The 24,494-nt window shown below is 37.7% G+C and overlaps 1 protein-coding gene across 1 annotated transcript in view; it reads left to right on the top strand.

Annotated features, from left to right (window-relative positions):
• MFSD4A (major facilitator superfamily domain containing 4A) overlaps window positions 1–23,971 on the top strand; it is a 48,459-nt gene extending 24,488 nt beyond the window's left edge. The window contains exons 4-10 of the mRNA XM_039338152.1: window positions 9,936–10,104; window positions 12,834–12,949; window positions 13,904–14,077; window positions 15,331–15,478; window positions 16,437–16,507; window positions 17,512–17,632; window positions 19,212–23,971. Coding sequence (XP_039194086.1) covers window positions 9,936–10,104; window positions 12,834–12,949; window positions 13,904–14,077; window positions 15,331–15,478; window positions 16,437–16,507; window positions 17,512–17,632; window positions 19,212–19,273 — 861 coding nt within the window. The 3' untranslated portion in view covers window positions 19,274–23,971. The remainder of the gene's footprint in view (window positions 1–9,935; window positions 10,105–12,833; window positions 12,950–13,903; window positions 14,078–15,330; window positions 15,479–16,436; window positions 16,508–17,511; window positions 17,633–19,211) is intronic.
• Window positions 23,972–24,494: the final 523 nt, after the last annotated feature.

Below are 24,494 nucleotides of genomic sequence, written 5' to 3'. Positions count from 1 at the left end.
TTTTGGCGGAAATGGGAATTTAAAGGAAAGTCAAATCATGTTGTGGGGGGGTTATGCGTTTCATGTTTGAGCAAGTTATAATCTCATCCATGTTATATACTTGGTAAATTGTTATATGACTTATGACAATAATTGAGCCCAAAATTTCTGTTGTTAACTGAAACATTTGTTAAGTGACTTTTGCCCCATTTTACGACCTTTCTTGCCACAATTATTAAGTGAATTATTGCAATGTTAAGTTAGTAACAAGGTTGTTAAATGAATCTCGCTACCCCATTGACTTTGCTTGTCAGAAGGTTGCAAAAGGTGATCACATGATCCCAGGACAATGCAACCCTCATAAATATGAATCAGTTGCCAAGCAAATGAATTTTGATTATATGACCGTGGGGATGCTGCAATGATCTTAAATGTGAAAAATGATCATAAGTCATCTTTTTCAGTGTCACTAAATAAACTGTTGTAAGTCAAGAACTACATGTATTCTAAACCAGTATTTAGAATGAGATTTGGGAAATTACTGCCACTTTGCTAAATGGGGAAAGAGAAGTTGTAGACAAACAAATATTGACAAAAATCTTTTCTAATTTTCACTTGTAGCTGACTGGCTTTTTTTGTCTGCCAGTTTCTGTGCTATGCCTGCTTCCAGAGAATAGGAAACTAAACAGTGTGACTCAGTAAGAATTCCTGGGGAGCAGGAGACCACCTGAGGGCCAAAATCTGGGCTGTGCACATAGTGAAGCTGACATCTGCATAATCATGGCATGGGCATCATTGAGTTGAAGATGTCTTGTGTTGAGAAAAGCTATTTCTTTTCTTTTTTTTTTAATGTACTTGTTGGCTTCTTAGTTTTAAAAGAGGCAAAAAAATAGCTATTAATTAGAAAACTCTCCACTTCTCCTGGGTGACAGTCTCATAAGACCTGTTACTGGAGGGAATAGTTTGTTATGATTCTCTGCTTTGATAATGCAAATGTCAGACCCAGCGTGATACCTACCTTTTGAAGCTCAGCTAAGGTACCATGTGCTCCAGCCGAGTCCGGTAGCTTCGTGAGTTACATCACCATCAACGGTAGGAAGGCGGTGCCAGGGCGTCTGCAGTGGCAGCCGAACAAGTCATGTGGCCATCTCACGACAGAAAACAACCGGACGGAAGCTACGCAGCAATTGAATGCGAGAGGAGCCGAATGATTTCAATACTGCTATGACTTTGATTGCTGGGACCATGACTCTGCGATTGAGTCGCTGGGTCTGACAAAGTTTAGATGCCAGGATAGAAGGGGGAGGGATGATAGAGAAAGGGATTAAGTTCGTTAGAGCCTGTAGGAACGAGCATGGTGTGAATGTAACACCTGGACTTAATGCAATATTGAACGTAAGTGCTAGCTGGATTGGGCTGTGGTTAGGGCGGAGGTCTATCACGAGGCGGTGCTGGGGCGTGGTACGGGTGGAAACTAATTATCTATTTAACCGTTGATTGGGGGTGTGTATTCTGGGTGCGGTGGCGCAATGTATTTAGGGCGATAGATGGAGTATCCTTTCAGTGCTAACTTCGTTTTCATCATAGTGAATAAAAACTTGTTGAATACTGCAACGTTCCTGTTTCCTGGCTTTCGTGGAGCACAGGTAGGACGTTCTGCATTAAGTTAGCACTCACCCCGAAGCCATCTAGCTTACAGCGTAATGGCGGAGGGGACGCAGGGAGCGGATCCGTTGGAGGAGGAGCAGTTAGAGTCAGAAGAGCCGGTGGAGGTACCGGCAGCCAGTGACACAGGGGCTCCTCAGATGGTGGTTCGACCAAAGGAGAAACTGCAGATTCCAGGGACTACGGAACCTGGAGTGAAGCCGCGAACAGCCACAGCTGCAGATGGAGAATGGTGGCTGAGTCCCGCATTGCAGCATCCGGAAGAGCGCGGAGAACTGGGATTGCTGCCGAGTTTGAGTGGATGGAGGGAACGTCGGCTGACTGGGGACGACGAAGACGAGTGGAGCTATTCCACGGCTCCGGGGCAATACACATTGGACGTTCTTAGGGACCAGTTTGGGGAGCGGGGTTATTCGGTTCCCGCTAGTCTCCTTCCCCAGTCTTAAATCTGCAATGTGCTTGCACAATTTTTAACACTTCACAGCCTCTGTAAAGTTTTCCAGCACTTGGGTGGGTGGCAAAGCTTCTATTTTCTGCCTCTCTTGAGATATATAAGATAAATCTACTTTACATGCCAAATATGATGTAGATGAGCAAAACATATGGAGCTGGTAGAACATAAGAAATGAATATTCTTTATCAAAAGGAAAAGTGTTTTTATTTCGTTTTTTGTTTTTTTTGCAAATTAAACAATATGGTGATAGAGTGGGCAGGGTGTGAGAATGCAGTCTGAAATTCTGTGAAGTGTAAGAAAATATGTTGAGTTGGTATGAGGGACACCTGCATTGGATGATAGTTACACATAGGCACAAAATAAATATAAAATACGTGGTTTATGTACTTTTTTAAAATCAGAGAAATGCTACAGATATTTCAGGATTCAAAGATGAAAGACCAAATACTGAGGAATTAGTGGGAGCAGCATGTAAGGCAGACCAACACTTTTGCAATCCAGGGCTTATAATATAACACAATAAATCACATTCAGCTATTTTGAATAGTTGGTCAACAAGAAAGGATGGGCAGCTTGGAGGCCATCTTTCATAATTGGCTTGATCTTCTTGGGAGTGTGGTTCAGTAATGTGCGGAACCCTGTTCTAGTGGATAACTGTTACATATTTCAGCATTTATTCACAGTATTTCTTTTAAGAAGATCATTCTTTTGAGCAGAAGAGGTAGAGGTGGAGAACTCCAGATGCTACAGTTTTTATCAGTAACCATGTTGATTGAAACATCCAACAATATATGAAGGATCATAGAATTTCTCTTCCATAAGTGGAATTTCAAGAGAAGTAACAATAATTGTAATAGCATTTCAGCTTATATACTACCCCTTGGTGCTTAACAACATTCTTTAGAGTGTTTACAATGTGAGCATTATTTGCATATCCCCCCCCCCAAAAAAAAATCTGGGTCCTCATTTTACCAATCTCAGAAGGATGGAAGGCTGAGTCAACTTTGATCTGGTCAGGATCAAACTACAGACTCTGGGTAGAATTTGCCTGCAGTACTGCACTTTAACTACTGCACCACTAGGGCTCCTATAATAATGGTCAAAAAGTATTATTAAATTGGCCTGGAGCTACTCAATGAGCTTGGTTAGAGAAAATTATAATTCTAGCACTGTTAAAAAGGGACAATATTTTTATACTATGTGGTTTCTATTATCCATATTTCTTGAGTAAAGGAGACCATAAAAGAATGAAGCAGGAAATAGTGACAACTGCTAACTATGCTAACTTTGAAGTGATTTGTGTGGGTGGTCTTTTTTCTGATAGATAATTTGAGACAAATCTTCTAGCAATAATACTAAAATTGGATATGTGCCTTAAATGTTTTTGTGTATTAAGTGATGCATATGGCCTAAGCTCATTAGATGAATTGATCTTGAATTTTGAGATATAAAATACCAAAAGAGTTCCAAAAGATTCTTTCCCTAAAAGTTCACATAATGCCAGAAGATTTCTAGCATTCCCTCCTCAACCTCCTTTTAGGATAAGCATTTGCAACCAAGCATCATCCAGCTTGGCTAAAAACCCAACACTGCTAACAGACATCAGCAATAATAAGAGATGCTGAGAAATGTTTATTAGCAATATTAGGAACATTATAAATTTCCCCATCTTTCCCATCTGTGGTGGAAGAGGTATATTACCCTGCCACAATCGAAAGCTTATTGTGAAGGGGTCTGTTGTGATGAACTTAAATACCTCTTTTCCCATTGGGTTGTGATGGATTAAAGTCTTCATCCTGGTTCATCCAAGCCGGGGATAAATAAACAACATGGCAACTGCTTTGGGAAGAAGGTTACAGTTTATTGAAGAGGCAGAAAGATGGTTCTTGCAGGAAAGACCAGAGGAAAGAAGGACCTGAGCACATGGGCAGTAAGTTTTTATACCCTCTCTAGCCTTTTGTTTGGAATAGTTTCCTGGTCCTGTGGCATGAACTTTGAACTGAATCTGAGTGTTTTTCTAGGCCTTGGTATCTGTGGTTTAATCCTATTATCATATCCTGCTTCCCTGGTGATGGGGCTAATGACTCCTAGAGTTTGGGTGGCGTATGCAGATTTTAAATCTCTTTGTCTTCTTGAGTTTTCTAGCTCCAACTTTCTGATGGTTTTACATTTGCATTTGTATAGGGCTGGCTCCTGTTTGGGATAGAGAGATTTGGGGACAGAGTTGGCTTCTGCTTTTAAAAATCCTTTTGAGGAAAAATATATTTTTCTGCCCTTTTAATATTTCCTTCTCTGGGGCTCTGACTTCCCATAGTTGTTACTGTGATCAAATTCTTGCTCCTTTATCCATCCCATCATATCCTTAAATATTATTCTTTGTGATCTTCTACCATTAGCTGCAGTTTGTCCTAAATTTTATTACTTCTGCGATAGAAAACATAGGTATCTTCTGTGAGAAATGTTAGCATGCAACTCTGAACTGCAATTTAAAGAAACACACTATTGCACATACAGAAAAAAAGAAAAGGAGCCAGATTATGTGATGGATTGGATCCAGGTCCTCCTATAGAGGTAGGGCACTAAACAAAGACTTTTCAGTTTTAAGCCTTTTGATTGGTCCTCGTACATTCTTTCAATAGTTCCCTGACAGGGACTATGGGGTAGAATCAGGATGGAATGGAGCTTCATCTGCTAAAATTTCCTCTTCAGCAGATTTTTCTTAAAGCAGTGGAATAAGGCTGGGGAAGAATCTTGACAAGATAAGGTAAATGATTGATTGAAAACTAACTATAGGGATGTCTTCTTAAGTTAATTACACAGCTTCTTAATGGGTCGAATGATATTACCATGTACAAATGTTGATCAAGAACTATTACCTTGAGATAGATGGGTGAACTAGTTATCAGTAACAGAAGTTTTGATATCAGTGCTCTTTCTCACTGGCCAGAGGAGTCATAACACCTAAGCTGTTTGAGAAACAAAAGCTGCTTATTTGTTTGCTATTAATTTGATCTGATTTGAAAAACTAGCTCAGACCATGGTAGGTCATATAAGATAATACTCTTTGTTATGTGGAATGTTGTAACAATCCACCACATCCACAGGGGAGGGGGAAGACTTCTTTGAAGTAGACTCTCTGCTGTGAAGGCATTTAACAGCTTTCCCAGTCTCCTCCAGCTTTGTTGGATTTATGGTGTCTGGAGGTTGATGGGAGTTGACTTTCAGTTTATCTCTGCTGGGAAAATAAGGGACTCCATTGTTTGCATTCTTTATTTATGCTACATGGGTACAAAAACATTAGCCTTGTAGTCAGAGCATTAGTGAAACATAAAATAAAAATGAATCTGAATATACTGTTTGTTTTGCCTTCTGGTACGCTGGTGAATCCAGTACCATGGTTTGTTATTAAGCAACAGAGCCAGATTACCTATATCACTCTAAAAATGGATTGTGAGATCCTGCAATAAAGTGCCTTGGCTCTGGCCATATGTATCTTGGCAGATAAACTAGCAATAGAAGCCAAATTGGCTGATCAGCACCATTTAACTGTTAAAAGTATTAAACGTGAAAAATAAGCAAAATTCAGAGGAAGAAGAGAATTGAACAGTTGTAGAATACTTAGATAGAGGTAGATGAATTTCACTGGAGTATAGGAAGTATAGGAAGAGCAAATTCAGTGAAAGGACAAGATGTCTCCAAAAAAGTGCCATCCCTTAAAATATTCAGAGATTTCTTTTTTGTTTCTGTTCAAAGTCAACTGGCACTTTTCCTGGTATGGTAGCCTTTCAGTAACTTTTCTGAGAGAAGAAGATCTAGCTGTAGCAATTGTCTTAATTCCCTCTTATTTAGATTCTTGTAACAGACTCTAAGACTACCTTTCAGAAGCAACTAGAAACTACAATTAATGCAGCACCTAAGTTTTTGAAATAATTATGTCTTTTCACTTGCAATGTGCAGCAAATGCCTCTCATGTCTCTGGGAGCTGTTCAGTGGGGATGTATCATGTTAAAGTTGAAATATGTACTTAGTTACTTTACTTAAATAATGAAGGTTTCTATGTTACATAGAGTGTTAAACTAAACCTAGCAATCTTAATTCCAGTCTTTTGTTTCATGATAGTCTCTAGTTGACCTCAGGCTATTTTTTTTTCTCTCCAACATCAAAATAGTTTTGTGGCAAAGATAGATAAGTAGATAAGTAGACAACAAAGGTATGTTAATAAGGAAACAATCAGAGAAAAGTAACAGGAATGCATTATTCTTGGAGGTATGATGGAGAAAAAAATATCTTAATATCACTATTGTCAGATGTTTCCAGCATGGGGGTGAGACAATAAGGAAATGAATCAAATATCATTTTTATAGTCACTTTAATTAAAAATCAAACCTTCGAAAGAAAGAAATGGAAACACCAAAAATAAGTTTCTTACTGTAATTCCTTCTTATGGGTTTATTTATTTATTCCCAGTTTACAGTGTTGAGCCTTACTATATGTACAAATGGTCCTCAACTTACGACCATAAATGAGCCAGGAATTATGCTCATAAGTCATGATGAGCGGGTTACCATGTTTTACAACTGCTTTTCTGGCAGTCAATAAGTAAATGCCACAGTCAATAAGCAAACACTCTGGTCATTAAGAAAACACCATGGTCATGCAACAAAATCTGTTTAATTGGTGTTTTTTTGCCAGAAATTGGAGATAAACACTGGAAACTAGAAAAAAACTGCCAAAAATTTTGGTCATGTGACTGGGAGATGATACAAATGGTTGCAAATGGGAACTGATTGCCAAGTGCCCAAAATGCGATCACATGGCTACAGGACGTGTGTGTTGCCATTGGAACTTTGAAAATGGGTTGTAAGTAACTTTGGGGAAGTCTATTGTAATTTTGAACACTCATTAAGCAACTGGTCATTAAGCAAGGGCTACTTGTATCCTTCCCTCAATAGCTTTATGTAACGTTGGAATATTATTGAGAATGTTGAGGCCCAGGTAACTGATCTGCAAAAGGAGATTAGAAACAAGTATTAGAATCAGGGATTAGAGCAGAGCTTCCTTAAACTGGCAGCTCCAAGAACTTTTGAGGCTTATAATAAGATACTTCATTCCCATAACTTCTAGTAGTATGGCTTCAGACTGAAAAGACAGGCAATTTTTGGTCTTTCCAATTTGATGGAAACTTATGACATGAATTATGATGGCAGCGATGAAGATGTATATTTCTTCACATCACTCCACCAGAAATGAGAAGGAACTGTAGATTTGAGGATGGGAAATTTGCTGGTGAAATATCTCAAGTCAGTGCTGTTTACTTAACATGTTTGAAGAAAAGCTATTGCAAAGATCTGATTCTTTGTTCCTGTGAGCGATTTCTTCTTACTGAAAAGGACCCAGTTTTGACCCAGCTCAGCAAAATGCTGCATTTTACCAAGACAATTTGCCTGATTTTGCCAATGAAGGGGAATATATAACATGGGATATCCATAACACCATTCCAGTCATTTGATTTTGTATCACTATGAGTCCTTGTACATAATTCATGATTCAGATAATCCTCATTGCTATCTGGCACTTGCTCTAAGTCATTTTATATGCCATGTTAATCTTATTTGGCAATCTCCTTCCAGGTTTTGGCAAAGATAATAGCTACATGGACTGGCCTTACTCAATTTTGTAGGTCTCACATACACTGAATCACTGCTGTCATTTATCCTTGCATCCATCTGCAAGTGGACTGTTATTCCAATCATATAGGAATAGTCCATCACGTAACATAGAGTATTTGCCCAATATTTTATGGCTTGGCATTGTTCAAATGATCTGTTTTTGCTGTTCTCACTTTCATAGCAAATTTGCCATTAACGCAAACTGGTCCTGACCTCCGGAAGGATTCTAACTATTAAGGGAAAATGTTTTTCTTCCATGGGGCTGAACTAGCTGTTCTTGTTTCTATTGTTCTATGAACAATAGAGGTCTCTTAAATGAATTCAGTTGAGGAGAGGGAAGCAGGCAGGGAGAGAATGCTCCATACCTTGAAATAATTCTGTGAGCCAACAAAAATCAGGAAATGTGGAATTACAGCTCTCTTAAGTCACAGACAGAAAAAAAAACAATCTCAGGGCAATCACCCATTAATTATGAATGTTCTAGCAGTCACCATCAATCAGATGGGAGGGAAAAGACAGCTTCAATTAGCATTACTTAATTATTTTCAGATACAGCTTCTACTCTGCCAATGCACAAAATAGGCTTAGCACAATCAGTGTGCATTTAACAAAATCATTTTGTATTGTGGCAGAAGGCTAGGGGTGGGGAAGTATGTTTTTATCTATCTGAATGCAACAATGCAAAGTATTAGTGATGAAGTGTCATCAGGAAGTTTCTGAGATCCATGTCTGATCTTTAGACAATGCCTGTCCAGATAGAGTACACAACTTAGTTGTACTCTTTAAATATAAGCCGTTGTGTTTAATGTAGAATGCAGAGTTATTTTCATTGCTGGTACCAAAATTGCTAGGATCTGTGGTCCTGGCCTGCCACCTGCTGGCAGAGTGAAAAACAGCATTTTGTTTCTTCAGTTGGCAGAAAAGTACTTTTAGTTTAAAATGCATGATGTGATTTAAGTGAGAGAAAAAAACCTATGGGCGAAGGTTTTCTAAAAAATATGTCATATTTGGGTTGAATTTTACAGCTTGTCATTTGGAGAGCCAAGCATGTTAATCATAATGGCTATAATGCATCTCGTCTATTGATCAGCTGAAGCTCAGGTGTATTTTTTTGCACTACACATATGCCCGTCTTATGCCATAGAGATGTGGAAGACCATGAGAGGGCTTTTGCACAGCTCCATTTCATGTGCCAGTTCACCCTTTCTTGGATCCGCTAGTCCTCCAGCCAGGTACTCACTCCCTGTCACTTTGCAGCTTGACTATCACTGCTCTGCATGTGTAATGATTGCCAGTATGCTTCCAGGTATGATTCAAGATGCTGATTGTAACCTATAAGCCTTACATGGCATGGAGCCTGGTTATCCAAGAAACCACCAAACTCTGTTACCTGCCTAGCTGATAAGAGCTAACCAAGTGGATATGCTTCAGATCTCCTTGTTTGAATAGTGTCATCTTTTGGCAATCAGAAAGTATATCCTCTGGAATGAGTTCCCTCCTGAGATCTGTATGGTCCCTGCCCTGATGACGTTCTTAAAAGACCAGACAATTTATTCAGGTCTTGGGATAGCATGAATGGAACTATCCTCTTTGTGATATTTTACGTCTGCTTTGTGGTTAGATAGCTTTCTGGTTTCTTGGTTTGTTTTGTAGTTATTTTTGCATTGTTTTGACTAAAGTTTATATTCAACCATTTTTATAATGCTTATGCTGTTAGCTGTCCCAAGCTACCGGTAGTTGGAATTGGATAACATCCAAATTGAATTAAATAAATTAAAAATGCGTTGCTATCTTACACCATCTGTTCTAGTGGAACCTGTTCCTTTTTTTAACTCTTTATAAAATGTAGCAAAAGAAACTTCATAAAGGACAACTTTTTGAATATTCTTGCCAGTAGAATCCACAGTTGCAAAACAATTTTGCTTCAACACACCAATTTAAAGGCAGGAAAGCTGTGCTTCTTTGTATGTTATACTACCTGTGCCCTTCCTCTTAGTATATGTTGGAAAAAGGTGATGCTATATACACAAGTAACAACAAAGAGTTTTCTGAGGAAAAACTGGATCAGCCTCTTTCAGTGGAAGAACTAATATACAACCTATACAATGGAAATAGTACAACATAGGTCTGCTGGCTAACTGTCCTTTTTCTTTTCTGTTGCTTTCTAGCTGCCTGTCCCCATTGCAGTATTCTTTTTGCTGTACAAGGAAAGGCTTGTGCCATGTTGTCCCACTGGCAGTCCTCCACTGTTACCTGCAGATGAATTGGCAATGGAAACACGGATAACTGACAAAGATGACTCTTCTACTTCCTCATCAAAAATCCAACTAGAAATAGGTGAGAGCGATTATTCCAGTATTGGTGTACTTTACTTCCATTATCTTGGCAAAACCAAGAGAGCATAATGTGCTGCTCTATGAAGGTCTGGAGCTTATACATAATGTTAAACCAGATTTATTAAATCATGGTTTATTGTATCAGCCTGAATTGGCCACAGTTCTTATAACAGAATCAGCCAAAACTGAACAAATCATATAACAGCTGTGTTCACACAATACATGGAATCAAATTAATTACACATACTTTCTCTTAGGATGTTGTTCAGGCACATCTGTTATGTCTTCTTCAATGAGTAGTATGAACTAGAAAATTGGGTTAATTGAATACATTATATTAAGATAAGCATAAAATAACATGTTATATAAAGATAGCCTTTGGCTTATTGTGGCAACCATAGTATGTTGATTTCCAGTGGAAAAATCTCCATATTAAGTTGTTGACATGAATTTTCAATAAATACCTCAAATTCCAAAATAGTCTTTATTCTTCTTCTGAAATGGACATGGACATCAGAATTACTGAAGGTTGTTAATGAGGCAGATTTCAAAAAAAAAAAACACAAACAAATCCAGCAAAAGTGTTCTGAATTGCAAATTACATAATTCCCTTTTCACCATAAAATGTATAGTTCCTCTGTATAGTTCTAAGCTGATTTCTAGAATTATAATATGTATCAAGAGGAAGTCAAAGTAATCCAAACTGGTTAATACCAGAATATGGTTAAGAAGTTTGTCTTTAATATCTGTTAATATTAACTCAGCAGATTATGAATTCCTGGGGCAGGTTCTTCAGTGTCGTTTACTTAGTTCATACTTAATATAATTGCAATAGATTGTCTTGTGGTCTGCATTTAGCACAGTCATTTGCATTTGTCCATAAAAAAACTTTTGTCAGTCAGAAATGAAGCCCCATATTCACTTTGGTCTCCTAATAAAGAAGCTATTTTTTTCTAGGCAAAAGTAACTATATCCCTGTGCTGCAATGAGTCTCATTAATAAAAAAAAGGCAATTATTTCACAGTGTATAGTCTGAAGATGAAAAGCAATCAATACATGCCTAGAAGGTTACTTCTAATAGGAAGCAATTTCTGTAAGGGTTCTAAAGCTATATTGCTTTATTTAGTTGATAGCTATGCAGCAACATCTATCAGCTTCCCCCATAAGAACTTTAGGAGTATGCACTCACATTTTATGGTGACTTTAAGTAGACCTCATTAAGCCATACAGTTAACTGCAATACCTGCCAATATGCCTTAGGCACATATGACAAATGAAGAAATGGTGACATTAGCCTGAGAAGCACAAACCATGGGTGCAAGACAGCTTTTAGAAGCAACATAAAATAATAAAGAGTCGTATTGGATCAAACAAACCGCTATTAACTGAATCACTGCTTCTTGGAAGGTTTCCAACAGAGCTACAATGCTCCTGAATTGATTCTACAGATTATTTTGTCACATGACGATACCTTTTGTTTCATTCAGATCTAATGCTTCACATCAGTATTTACATTTTAATGAGAACACATAGGATCTGAAAATCTTGGGGATTAAATGAAGGACTAGTGGCATATACTGTAGACTCCTTAATTGTTTCTCATCATTGCCTTTCCCAGTGGGCGACTTTCTTCAACTCTAGCAAAAAGTATCATTTGAATGAGTGGTGGAATGTTAGAACTGAGGAAGAAAGATCCAGCTATCTCCTCCAAGAAAAGTACACCCTTTGTACTATAACTAAGATGGTGAAAAAAGAGCTTCTCATTGGTTTCAGTTTTAACAAAAAAATAACATTTTTTCCTAGAAAGGCCAACTCCTTGACAAAGGAAGCCATATTTGAGTGCATGACACAGGAGAGGAGACACTCCTATGAGTCTCCATCTACTGCTGGCATGAGGCTCTGAGGGTTAATCATGAGAGAACACAACCTTCAGTGCAAAACATTTATCCATCTCTTAACTAGGAAAAGAATTTACATTATAGCAATAGCAATAGCACTTAGACTTATATACCGCTTTACAGTGCTTTACAGCCCTCTCTAAGCGGTTTACAGAGTCAGCATATTACCCCCGACAATCTGGGTCCTCATTTTACCGATCTCGGAAGGATGGAAGGCTGAGTCAACCTTGACCCAGTGAGAATCGAACTGCTGGCAGTTGGCAGAATTAGCCTGCAATACTGCGTTCTAACCATAGTTCTACCTTTAGTCTACCTTTCTCTTGCTGGTACTCTTCAGATAGAGTACATGGCTCCTTATCACAATCTATTGACTAATTTGACTAGGAATCATTAGCACTGTATCTAACGCACCTGGACATCTTTTGTAGATAAGGATTTTTTTCATTTTAAAATTTATATCTTTTTTGTATAATCTTATATCTTGATTAGTTCTTCCTTTGTAATAATTACAAATTTCAACAGAGTTTGGTGAGGGAAGAATGATATCATACACTTCTTTAATACAACATTATACTTTGAAACCAACAAACTATGAGACACAGAAATTATTACCCTTCTTTCTTTTTTTGAATATACTAGGAATAGACAACCAGAATTGTTTGGAATGGGCACCCAAAGAAATCAAAATTATAAATGCATAAATATAAAGTTATCAAAATGAGAGTTGTTTAAATCTTCAATGTGAGTTATGTTAAACTCATGTTCAGAAAGTGGCTGGCTATACTAATAATTTAATCAATATTTTTACATGGCATTGTTTTTTTTCCCCAAGGGCATGATGACTTCTTTGGATGCTGCCAAAGCAAGAATTTCAGAGGACTTCCTTGTTCTTACTTTGGTGTCCATGTGACTGGAGCTCTTCTCCTTTTTATGACAGATGGGATCCTGGTAAGGGCAAGTGACAAAGAAAACATCAGGCCCGCATCTATCCTACAAGAATAGCTTTCCCAGGTCTAATCAAGCTGCTTCAGAGATTGGGGCTTGCCCAGTTGGAGAATGGAAAATTGAGGGAGGCCCACAGAGATGCTGAGGAACTACATGTAGATAATTTATTTTTGTTTCAGGTGTGATCTCCGCAGCTGACTTAAAATGTTCACATGTTCCAAAATCCATAAATATTTAATCTGTTTCCTTTTTTTTCTCACAAGTTTGCTGATTGTTGGCTGTATGCTCTCTTGGTAAAATATTTTGGCTCCAAGCAAGGGCAGAACACTTTTTACCCAGCTACTTACATTTTTAAAAATGTGTATTTCTCCCCTCCTTTTATTTTGTTGCTGGCAACTAATACCTTATTCTAACAAGCACAAGCACAAGTTAAGTGATTGTGGGATTTTTTAAAAAAAAAATGTGTAATAGATTTTAAAATGACTTTTTAAATTCTATCCTTTGGTTTAAATGATTTTAATGCTTTTATACATTGTCTAGAGCAGGGCTTTTCAACCAGTGGTACAGGTACCACCTGTGGTACATTGGCACCTGGCAGGTGGTACGTGACCATCCTAGAAAAGTGGTAGCAGGGGAAGGGAATGAGATGAACCGGTCTAGAGCAGGAGTCCCCAACCTCTGGCAGGCAAGAATGTGCTCACACGCAAATCCTCACTTGCATGAACAGCATGCACGCTGACTATGCAAATAGAGCTGTGCATGCGTGCATGCTTGCTGGCCACTCTCAAGAAACCATCCCCTCTCTTTCCCCATTGGTCCACAAGGTCAGAAAGGTTGAGGAACTCTGGTATAGAGAACGGTAATTATATATTGTTAAAAATCATCTGAATGAATAAAAGATGAATGCTTAATACAAAAAGAGTGCAAATATAATGAAGCATGTTTTCATCTCTTCAGGGCGAATACTCTGGCTTTGTGTACAGCTATGCAGTAGAGGAGCCACTCTCGGTGGGACACAAGAGGGCTGGCAACCTGCCCAGTCTCTTCTGGGGGTTCATCACACTGGGCAGACTCATTTCCATCCCTGTCTCCTACAGAATGAAGCCAGCAACCATGGTTTTCATCAATGTGGTATGGCCAAATTTTATGCACCCAGAGAATAACAAACTTTGTGAATTTTTTGTGTTAATTGTCATGATATATAAGTAGAATGTATCTCAATACATCTGGAGGGTGTCATGTTGGGGAGTGCTGGGGATAGATTAATATACCTTTCCTTCAGGGACCCATATGAACTGTAGGTCTAATGTTAAATTTAGGATTTCCAACAAAGCAATCTTTTTATACATTTTTTTCAATTCCAGAAGTTCTTTTGGAGTTGCTATGCCATTAAAAAGTGCTGTAATTAATAGTATTATTATATTCTTTTCCTAAAAATATTTATATTTTAGACAAAATAAAACAAAACACTTTTCTTGTTCTAATTCAGTGTAATATATAGTGTAGATTAAGACAAAGTACAACTATAAAACAATCACTAATTATGATTCTGATCATTCAGATCCAGAAGTGTCTTTCAACAAATGATCCATTATTCATGGAAGAATGAAGGATCTCTCCTATAGAGGAAGGTTGCACTGTATGGAGACATTTTTATGAATTCTTCTGTAGCCATGTATCCTACCTTTCTTTCTGTGTGGCAGGTTCCATACTCTTTCCTAACTCTGAAAAATACTATTCTGAAGTAAATTAAGTAAAAACAAAACAATGGCATTAACCACGTATAGTATATGTTAAGAAAACTACACTACAGACAATACAGTAGCAAAACCCTGGAGTAAAATAGCAGCAACCACTCAAAAGGTTGGCTCCTATTTCGGTATGTTTATGGTTCTTTGCTGCAGGTGGCAAAGTATCAAAGCTGAAGTAAGAGAGCAATGAGAGGCCATGTTAAGTCAATCCGGGGCAACCCTTCTTTTTTTCCTGAACATTTCCTGCAGAATCTGAAATAGTATCAAGCAAAGATTCTTGGAACATTTTTGTCAGGCATGAAGAACTGGGACCATACATTAAACTCCAGTTAAGAAGATGTATTGATCAAGCCTATACACAAACATCTAATCAACTAATGGTCAGCATAATTTGGCACTAGATAAAGAGTTAATAGAATTCAAGGGGGAACATAATGATTCCAGATTGATTCCTCTCTTGACTCCTCCCCAGGCTCTGTCTCACCTTCTCTTACAATTTTAGATGCTGATTTCAGCATTTGTAGTGGTACTTATTATTTTCTTTGTGATGTATTTTTATAATTGCTGCTCCTTATTTCACAGATGAGTTTGACTATCTTGATTTTTCCACTTTCCCATTTAATGTCATTGCAGGTTGGAGTGCTTATAACCTTCTTCCTGCTCCTAATTTTTTCTACCAGTGTGGTTTTTCTCTTTGTGGGGACTGCCTCTCTTGGCCTCTTCCTCAGCAGCACATTCCCCAGTGTGCTGGCCTACACTGAGGACATTCTCCAGTACAAAGGTAAAGTCTCTCCCTGTGTTTTCTTTTGCTAGAAAATTAGTAGTTGGAGAATGCCAGTTTAGGAAAGCAGGTGGTAGGACCCGTGGCAGGAGCCCATTAATGACTTACTATCTTCTAGAGTCACCATCATTCTGCCAAAACAGCCGAAAGGAAGATTGATTTACATTGGCTCAGATCTTGCTGAGTAATGCTAAATTAGTCAGTAAATGGGGATTCTGCCTATCTCACTCTCACAGAAATAAACTCCTGATATTCTGCCAGCCTTTCTAAGAGAGAATGCTTTGAAACGATTTATTTTGTTTGTCATACCTTATTTCTTCCATTCTGGGTATTATTTGCCTTGCCCTAGATTTGATACGCATATTGTTAAATACTATACAATATTGTACAGTATATACAATGTAATATTATTGTATAAAATAATGTAATATATTAGTGAAGTTGAATTCAACTCCTGATGATTTCATTGACATGTCCATGTCATTTTCTTGGAAACCAAATGGAAGTAGTTTCTTGTTCCTTCCTCTGGGATGTTTTTTCAACTTCCCAGTCTTCTCCACTGCCTGATATTTTGTAATCATTCCCATCAAAATACAACTAGGACCACACCTCCTTAAGTTTTTTTTTTTTAAAATCAGCCAAGGTTAGCTAGATGCTGCCACATTATTGGATAAATGCTGAAAGTGAAAGGACACAAAACAAGTCTCAAGGGATTAATTTTTTTCTTCAGAGTGAATAAACCACAAATCCTCATGTCTTTTTCTTCCTTATTTGCTTTGAGGGGAGCACATTAACACTGAATGTTTATCTTGTACCTTGGCACAAGACAGGTGGCATTTTTGACAAGTCATTTATATTACAGATTAATTTTTACCATTTACATCTGAATGTCCCAGCCGTACATTACAGTCTTATATTATCTGCATAATTAAAACAGATACCAACTTTTTAATTCCAGGCTGTGCCACTACTGTATTGGTGACAGGAGCAGGAATTGGAGAGATGGTTCTGCAGTTGCTGGTAGGGTCGGTAAGTATATTAGATATCAAAATGACACCCTACTGGGTGTAAATTAACATCTAACTGCCTCCCAGGAAATAAAGAGAAAATTTCAACCATTGAAGAGGAAATTGAAATTTTATACCAAGACTGCTAGTTCAGCTAACTTAGTAGTGTCTGGACCAACTGAATTTCAGAAAAGGTATCTGAAAAGCCTTACATGGAGATGCCCCATGTGAGTCTTTTATATAAATAAAATGCTGAAACTATACATGGGACTTGGGGCACACAAGCATATTCTGGACCACTAATGTGTCCTCTAGCACATAGTCCCCGGTCTGTGGACTGGTACTGGGCTGTGGCATACCAGCAACTGGGCTGCGCAAACAAAACCAGAGGAGGTGTGATTTCGTGTGCTGCCTGCATCCAGCGGATGGGGCTTCACTTGTTTGTGCAGCCCAGTTGCTGGTATGCCACAGCCCGGTGCTAGTCCACGGACCGGGGGTTGGAGACCCCTGCTCTAGCATAGGTAGCAATTTGTAGAGAAGGGATGCAAAGAAAGCTAGCAAAATTCTGCAAGACATATTTCTAACATATGGAAAGACTGGCCAGTAGTAATCATATGTTGCAAAGTGTGCACATTTCCACTGAACTGTGATCTGCTAATAGATTGAAACTTAAAGATACTCTGATGTTTAAACTAAAGAAATGGAAAAAACATTTCTTCATGTAATCATGTTGCTTCTGAGCTTTTGGCACTTCTTGAACTGCAAGTCTTCCCATGCACACACAAACACACTAATGTTCAGCAGGTAGAAACCCTGGGGAAGCAGATGGCATTTGCTACTTTCCTGAAGGTCAGATAGTCTGGCACAAACTTCTTCAGTAGGGAAATGAAGTCTGCATAACCTCAGTCAACAGTGCTGGAGCACTTTAACGTTATTCTTCCTGCCAGACAATAGATTGTGCTCATTAGTTTTTAAGACAGTATCCAAAGCTTGAAAACCTAAAACACCTTGTTTTCTTTCTGTCAGATCATTCATGATCAAGGAAGCTATAGTTTCCTGGTGTGTGGAACCATCTTTGGAGCTTTGGCCTTTACTTTCTACATCTTCCTTCTATTTTTCCACAGGATTCACCCTCAGTCCCAATCAGGTGAGACTGCCAGCTTGTTCCCCCAACCAGCAGCAGCACTTCTGAAAAGAAAGGAAGGCAGGCCAGGTGGAAGAGGGTGTATGTTTCTGCAGAACAGTCAGGGAAAACTCTGAATTTTATAAAAATTCATGGAAGCATTTATTTTACAGCTGCTTCCTTTCCCCCTTTCCTGCGTGGACTGGACTGAATGCCCAAGCAACCACATATCCCTTTACCTTCCTTATTCTTGGACAAGGAGACCATGGAAAATGAAGCCAAGAAAATGGGTGGAAAAAAGTCTATAAACACTAAATAAATAATCAGTAGTTAGTTTTCTTTATTGTGTTTAGAGATTAAAACCTCCGGCAAAGTACATTTTCAAATAACAGTTGATACCATTTCCATTGAAGAATTAATTAAGCATGGAAATAAGGAATCTGATATTACGCATCAAGGAAAAGGAACCTGTGGCCTTCCATTCCCAGGCTGCACAATCCAGTATGGCCTACCTTGAAGGATTAATAGTCCAGCATCCTACAGAAAGGCAGAATTTCCCATAGAATCTTCTATTAAATGCTGTCAGAATTATTTTTAATTATTAGTATTATGATCAAGATGAGTTACGTGCAGTTTTTCAAGCCAACAAATACAGAAATGAATCCTGCTACTGCTGTGCACTTTAGTGAGGAGGTTTACCTTGGTAGTCATGAATCCATGTAAACTGTCCCATTTACAAGTCAGTTGTATGCAAGACTTGGTTCTACTTCATGAGATATCCTGAGTACTAGTACATACCGTATATTCCGGCGTATAAGACGACTTTTGAGAGCGATGAAACAGCCTCCGAACTCGGGGGTCGTCTTATACGCCGAGTCATAACGTTTATTTATTTATTTATTATTTCCGGCGTATAAGATGACGTTCTAGGCATGCGACTCGGTGTCGATCATCTTATACGCCGGAAATGACGTCATTTCCGGCGTATAAGATGATCGACACCGAGTCGCATGCCTAGAAAGTCATCTTATACGCCGGAAATAACGTTATAAACTACGTTTATTTCCGGCGTATAAGATGACTTTCTAGGCATGCGACTCGGTGTCGATCATCTTATATGCCGGAAATGACGTTATTTCCAGCGTATAAGATGATCGACACCGAGTCGCATGCCTAGAAAGTCATCTTATACGCCGGAAATGACGTCATTTCCGGCGTATAAGATGATCGACGCTGAGTCGCATGCCTAGAAAGTCGTCTTATATGCGACTCGGCGTCGATCGTCTTGCGACCCGGCGTCGAACTCGGGGGTCGTCTTATACGCCGGGTCGCCTAATACGCCGGCATATACGGTATATAAAGGAGTAATGTATGTATGAATTGGAGAATACACATTTTGGAGAATAGCACTTGCCAAAATTGATGTCTAGAAGTACAAGTCTTCATCCACATTCATTGCATGTTGTAAGCCAGTACTAATATTACTTCATAAAGCAAGTAGGGGGAGAAAGTATGTGGTATTTTAATGATTTTTTAAAAAACAGCCAGTGAAGGACATTTGACATTTTATTTTAAACGACAGCTTCAAAATCTTGTTTTGTAGATATGGATGTATCACCTGACAAGCAGCCAGCAGTAGGCGAACATGGACTTTATCAGAGCTAAATAAAACAGCAAGTTCTTACCTGGATCAAGCACATGGTCATTTCAGCTGAAAAATTTGTTATCAAAGCCTGATTTGAAACTACCTGATTTTTCTACAACTGAACTCGATTACAGTTCATTCCCATTTATGGTTAGAAGGGAATGGTCAGAACAACAAAGACCAAGGGACAATCTGCAGAATCCTAAAGAGGCCAAATTTTTGATATATGATCAATTAAAGTCCATTCAAAAGCACAGCTGAAGAAAAATGTACTACTATCATTTTACAAACCTTGCTGACAGGAAACAGGGAGTGGGGATAGGGATATACTAGTATTTTATATGTAGGAAGTTTTGGAAAGCACCCTTCTTAATTACGTATGCTGCAAACTCTTTGTTGCAGGAAAATTTTAAAAATCTCTACCCTTGGTAGTGTACATAGCCAGAATAAATATGTTGTTATGAAATTGCCACCCAGCTTGAAGTATTCAAGTTTTGTCTATCCCCAGATGGGATTTTACTATGTTCTGATGGTGAAAAGCCTTAGACACTGTAGATAGTATAGTATACAATTCAAGTAAAGGTGGATTAAGCTTGATTGAATCAGTATAAGCTGGCCTTTTAACATTAGCCTACTAAATGGTATAAGCCAGATGGGCTACTTTATTTGTCAGAAAAACCCAAGTCCTGAAGTATTAAAAAATTTAAAATACATGAATTCAAATGTTACGTCTCTTGCAATTGTGCAATATTGTATAATAGGTGCCTTCCAGGAAGAGAACTTGAGAAGTTCTAAATAAGTGGTGGCTATTCTCATGACCGGCTCAGATGAAGGTAATGGGATAGGTGGGAATTGCAAATACTGTGCCAGGGGTATACATCTGTATGTATATATGAAGGAATGTTAAATATGGTATTGTTGCATGAACTTGTGAAGTGACCAAGATGGAACTCAGCAACATTACTTAAGCTATTTTTTCTAAGAGGCTTGTTGCACTTCTCATTTCAAAATTGTATATACTAAATTTGTATTGCAATGTGGCTTTCAGATTGCTATGTTGCATGGGTATGCACCCTCATCTTTGATTTCCATGTTGTTTAAACCTTAAAATATACTGTCCTTATTACAGAGCACGTGTACTCAAGTTTATATATTCAGATGAGTGTAAACTTTTCTAATTGCCCATTTCTAGATTTTTAGATTTCTAGACCAGAAGGTCAATATTAGCATCAATTTCATGTGTGAAAATTCTGGCATTATGCAAAGCTGAAGCTGATGAAGATAGAAGCTTCTGCTGCTATAAAAGAAAGGTCTCCATACCGTATTATCTGCAAGCTATTTTAATATGTGAGAGTGAAAAAAATAATTATACAGGTAATATATTAAAATTAAGAATAAATTTAAATTTGCCCACCTACTTGCTGGAGTGCAGCATCCAATCTATCACTTAATAGCCAAATATAGCTCATACCAAAATACAAATGAGGATTGAAAATTTTAACCTTCAATCATGTTGTTTGCTTGATTTGCATTTATAAATGTTTATTTTGATTGTATTTATAAATCAGTTTATTTTGATTGCAGTTTGAATTCAGAGTTTGTGGTTTGTAAGAGATGGTTTAGTATGTCATATAAATGCAGCCAATTGTGATTTATTCTATAATCCACATTAAGCAAAGTATGGATCAACATATTGTGTGAACTCAGTCTGAGTAAAACAATCTGCAACAAAAATGTTTTTTGTAGATGCAGCCTAAGACAAAAAAAATGTGAAAAAACTGTTACATTATTAACAATCTTTGCTTTGGAGAGTCTTTTATCAATTGATTCAACTCATAAAAGACGCTATTACTACGTAAAACGTGCTGCATTTCAAAACAATGTTGCATCTGGAAAACAGGTGTTCCAAATTTGAGGAAGTATCATTCAAAATGCTTTGCAGGTCCCTAAGAGACATTTAGCAAGTAATATTCTTCAAATTGCTTAACAGAGTTATTTCAAAGTCTGTAGTATAGGAGGTCCAGAATTAGGCTCTTGTTATCTTTAAAATTATAAACTTTAACTAGCAAGCCTGCATCAAACTGTCCATTCTGCATCTAGATTATCAACCTGAAAACCTGAGTTATTGCTTTATTTATTCTTTTTTCTAGACTGCTCAATGGCCAAAGCTCTCTGGATACTAAAAATATAATTTGAATAAAACTATATAAATAAAATCAAATAACAAAAAAACAAAAACACCAAAGCTGTACAAAGATAATTCAAAAAATGGAATTAAAAAACAAAGAGCCTTGGAAAACAAAAATGTCTTCACCTGGAACCAGAATGATGTATATATGGATGCCAGTCAAGCCTTCTTGGGAGAAGATCCATAAATTGGTATCCACCACAGAAAAAGTTCTCCCTCTTGTAAAGGCCCATTGGAGGAGACCTAGAGAGCCTCATGAGAGGACTTTAAGGCCTGGTATACATATGAGAGATAACCCGAAGTGCAAGACACCCATTAGGACAGGCAGGGTACCATTTGGCTGGACAGACCTGCCACCCATAAATAGGATTTCTGTCTTCTCTATACTAAGTCTCAGTTTATTGGCCCTCACCTAGTCCATTACTTGCCCTACCGCTAATTCAGAACACCAAGCACCTCACCTAGTTAGACGAAAAGGAGGTGGAGCTGAGTGTCATCTGCTTATTGATGACTGATATATCCTCAGCTGACACCTTCTCCCAACAGTCACATGTAGATCAGTGTTTCTCAACCTCAGCAACTTTAACATGTGTGGACTTCAACTCCCAGAATTCCCCAGCCAGCAGACGTTTAAATCCATACATCTTAAAATTGCTCGCATTGAGAACCACTGATGTAGATATTAAAAAGCATAACTGAGCTCTGAGAGATTCAAAGGTCCAACTGCCATGAGGCAGAAATCATCCATTAATTATTAATATTAATGCATTTAATAAATCCCACAGCATGTCCTTCTGAAAATGGCCAAATAAAGTGGAATCATTCTAGTACAGCGTGCATCCCAACTTTGACAATTTATCTAGGAGAATATCACAGTCAGTGGTATTGAAAGCCACTGAGATGCCTAAGAGGAACATAATATGGTCATAATCCCTATGTTGTGTTCCCAAGTCATCCTACAGGGTGGCTTTCTTTTCCATAACCTGAAACCAGACTGAAACGGATCTAAAATAAATCAGTTTCACCTCCAAAAGTCAGGAATTGATACCACCTGGTGAAGCACTTTGCCACATTGACAAAGAAGCAAACTGCTGCACATACTGCAATCTACAATGAGAACTCAGCACCTGAATGACTTTCTTCCATTTGTGAGGCTGTGAAATAAATATGAAGCCTGCTAAAACTGAGATATGATTTATGAAAAGGAAACACTGCACTGATTGGCTATTAGAAACACAGGAAGGAAGGGATTTTGATTCAGTCACTTTAAAAGCAAGGTATATAAGTAGCACGAAATAATCCTAACCTAGTGAAAGGGGACTATATTCAGCCCTTGGTGCTAGATCACTTCACACTGCAATCTAAAAGGAAACTTCAAAAAACACAATCACCTTGCTTGATTGCTTATTGCTTCTTTGTTGTCCTTCATCAAGACCTTCAGAGCCAGCTCTAAGAGGTATAGGAAAGGGGCTAGTTGTTTTTGAGTTTGGTGGTCAAATGCTTATCACTGCCACAGGGCATTCTTTGCACTTATTTCTCTGGTCTTATTTCTTCGATAGGGCAATCTTCACTATCCATAAAAAAATAATCACCTGCAAATATCTCTGAAAAGCTTATTACAAAGGGGTTATTCTGTTCTTGCAAAGCAAGACTTTCAAACTGAATCCTAACACCACAGTAATATTTTAATGTGCAAAGTCTCAGATTTCAATAGGGTACTCTATGATGAACATGTCATTTAATCACATCCAAATGCAAGAACACTACCATAGAGGCAGGCTGTAAATTTGTACTATAACATATTAAATTTAGATAACAATTGGTTATATCACCTCTAGCAAAATATTTTTAAACATTAAATATATATTTTAAAATAAATTGTACAGTAGTGGCATAGTCTGTCTACAGTGGAAAAAAAATAATATTCCAACATAATTTTTTGTTAAAAATATTTATTTTAAAAAATACAATAGTTTTGTACGTTTTTTTGCACATACATATTGACATGATTTACTACAATGTTTAAAACAAACCCACATTATTAAACAAAGCAAATCCCTTTAGCAGTTCTTAAAGAAAATATTTAACACTTCCCCCAACTCTTGTAAAAAGAAAGATTGCTACAACTTTTTTCTTGCAAAAAGTTTAAGCAATAGGGGGAAAAAAAGACCTGATTTCTCAAGGAGCAACTTCATTATATTTGGATGCGCAGTAACTAATATATCATTTTTTAAAGCAACTAGGCCTCCAAACTGTGCTTGAAAAATGTAACCTTGTAAGCTCTGAATCAGATTTGGTTAATTAAAATTATTACTGAAGATATAGGTTTTTCTCTTTTTTTCTAAACACCTTAAGATTATGAAGGTCTCCCAAATGCCTTCTCTAGAGAAGTTTGTAATCAAGAAAATAACACTGAAAACGTACTTAGAACTTTGGCTATTCATGCAATTTTATTATATATTAACATTATTTTACAAAATGGCAATATACTAAATATATAAAACATATTAGGTTTTCATTTTAAAAAAAAGGAACAAGAAGCTACATTTCCCTAGATAAATTCACTTGACTCTTGTGGCAAAAGGCTGAATATCTGACAAATATTAAGAAATCCTTAATATTTCCAACCCAGTCCATAGATGTACCAACACAGATATTGCAGAACACTCACATCCCAAACCCATAAGAACTTACTTAAGAGCATAGGATGAGGGAAGAGAAGCTAGAACTGGTCTTTTATATCCTTTAAGGATCCCACAAAGACTACAGGAACCTGCAAAGGTTTTCCAACAGGCAATTACACTAAGAAAAAGCTCAAGGACCTGGGCTTACCCACTTTCATTCTTTAAGGACTAGCCATCATAGTGAGCTAGTGCCTCCAAAATTAAGATAATTCCATTTTTGTCTGCAATATATATGCTGGATAAAAACAGACATTATTCTGAGAAAGTAACCATTGAAATACAAAAGAACACAATCCAAATGCTAATCCATGTTGCTAAGTAAAATAGGAACTGCAGGAACATTAGCAATACCAGAGCAAACTGAGCAAA

This window comes from Crotalus tigris, unplaced genomic scaffold, assembly GCF_016545835.1.
Source record: "Crotalus tigris isolate CLP2741 ecotype Arizona unplaced genomic scaffold, ASM1654583v1 scf7180000017692.518282, whole genome shotgun sequence".
Classification (NCBI taxonomy): Eukaryota; Metazoa; Chordata; class Lepidosauria; order Squamata; family Viperidae; genus Crotalus; species Crotalus tigris.
This window is presented reverse-complemented; position numbering and strand designations above follow the sequence as displayed.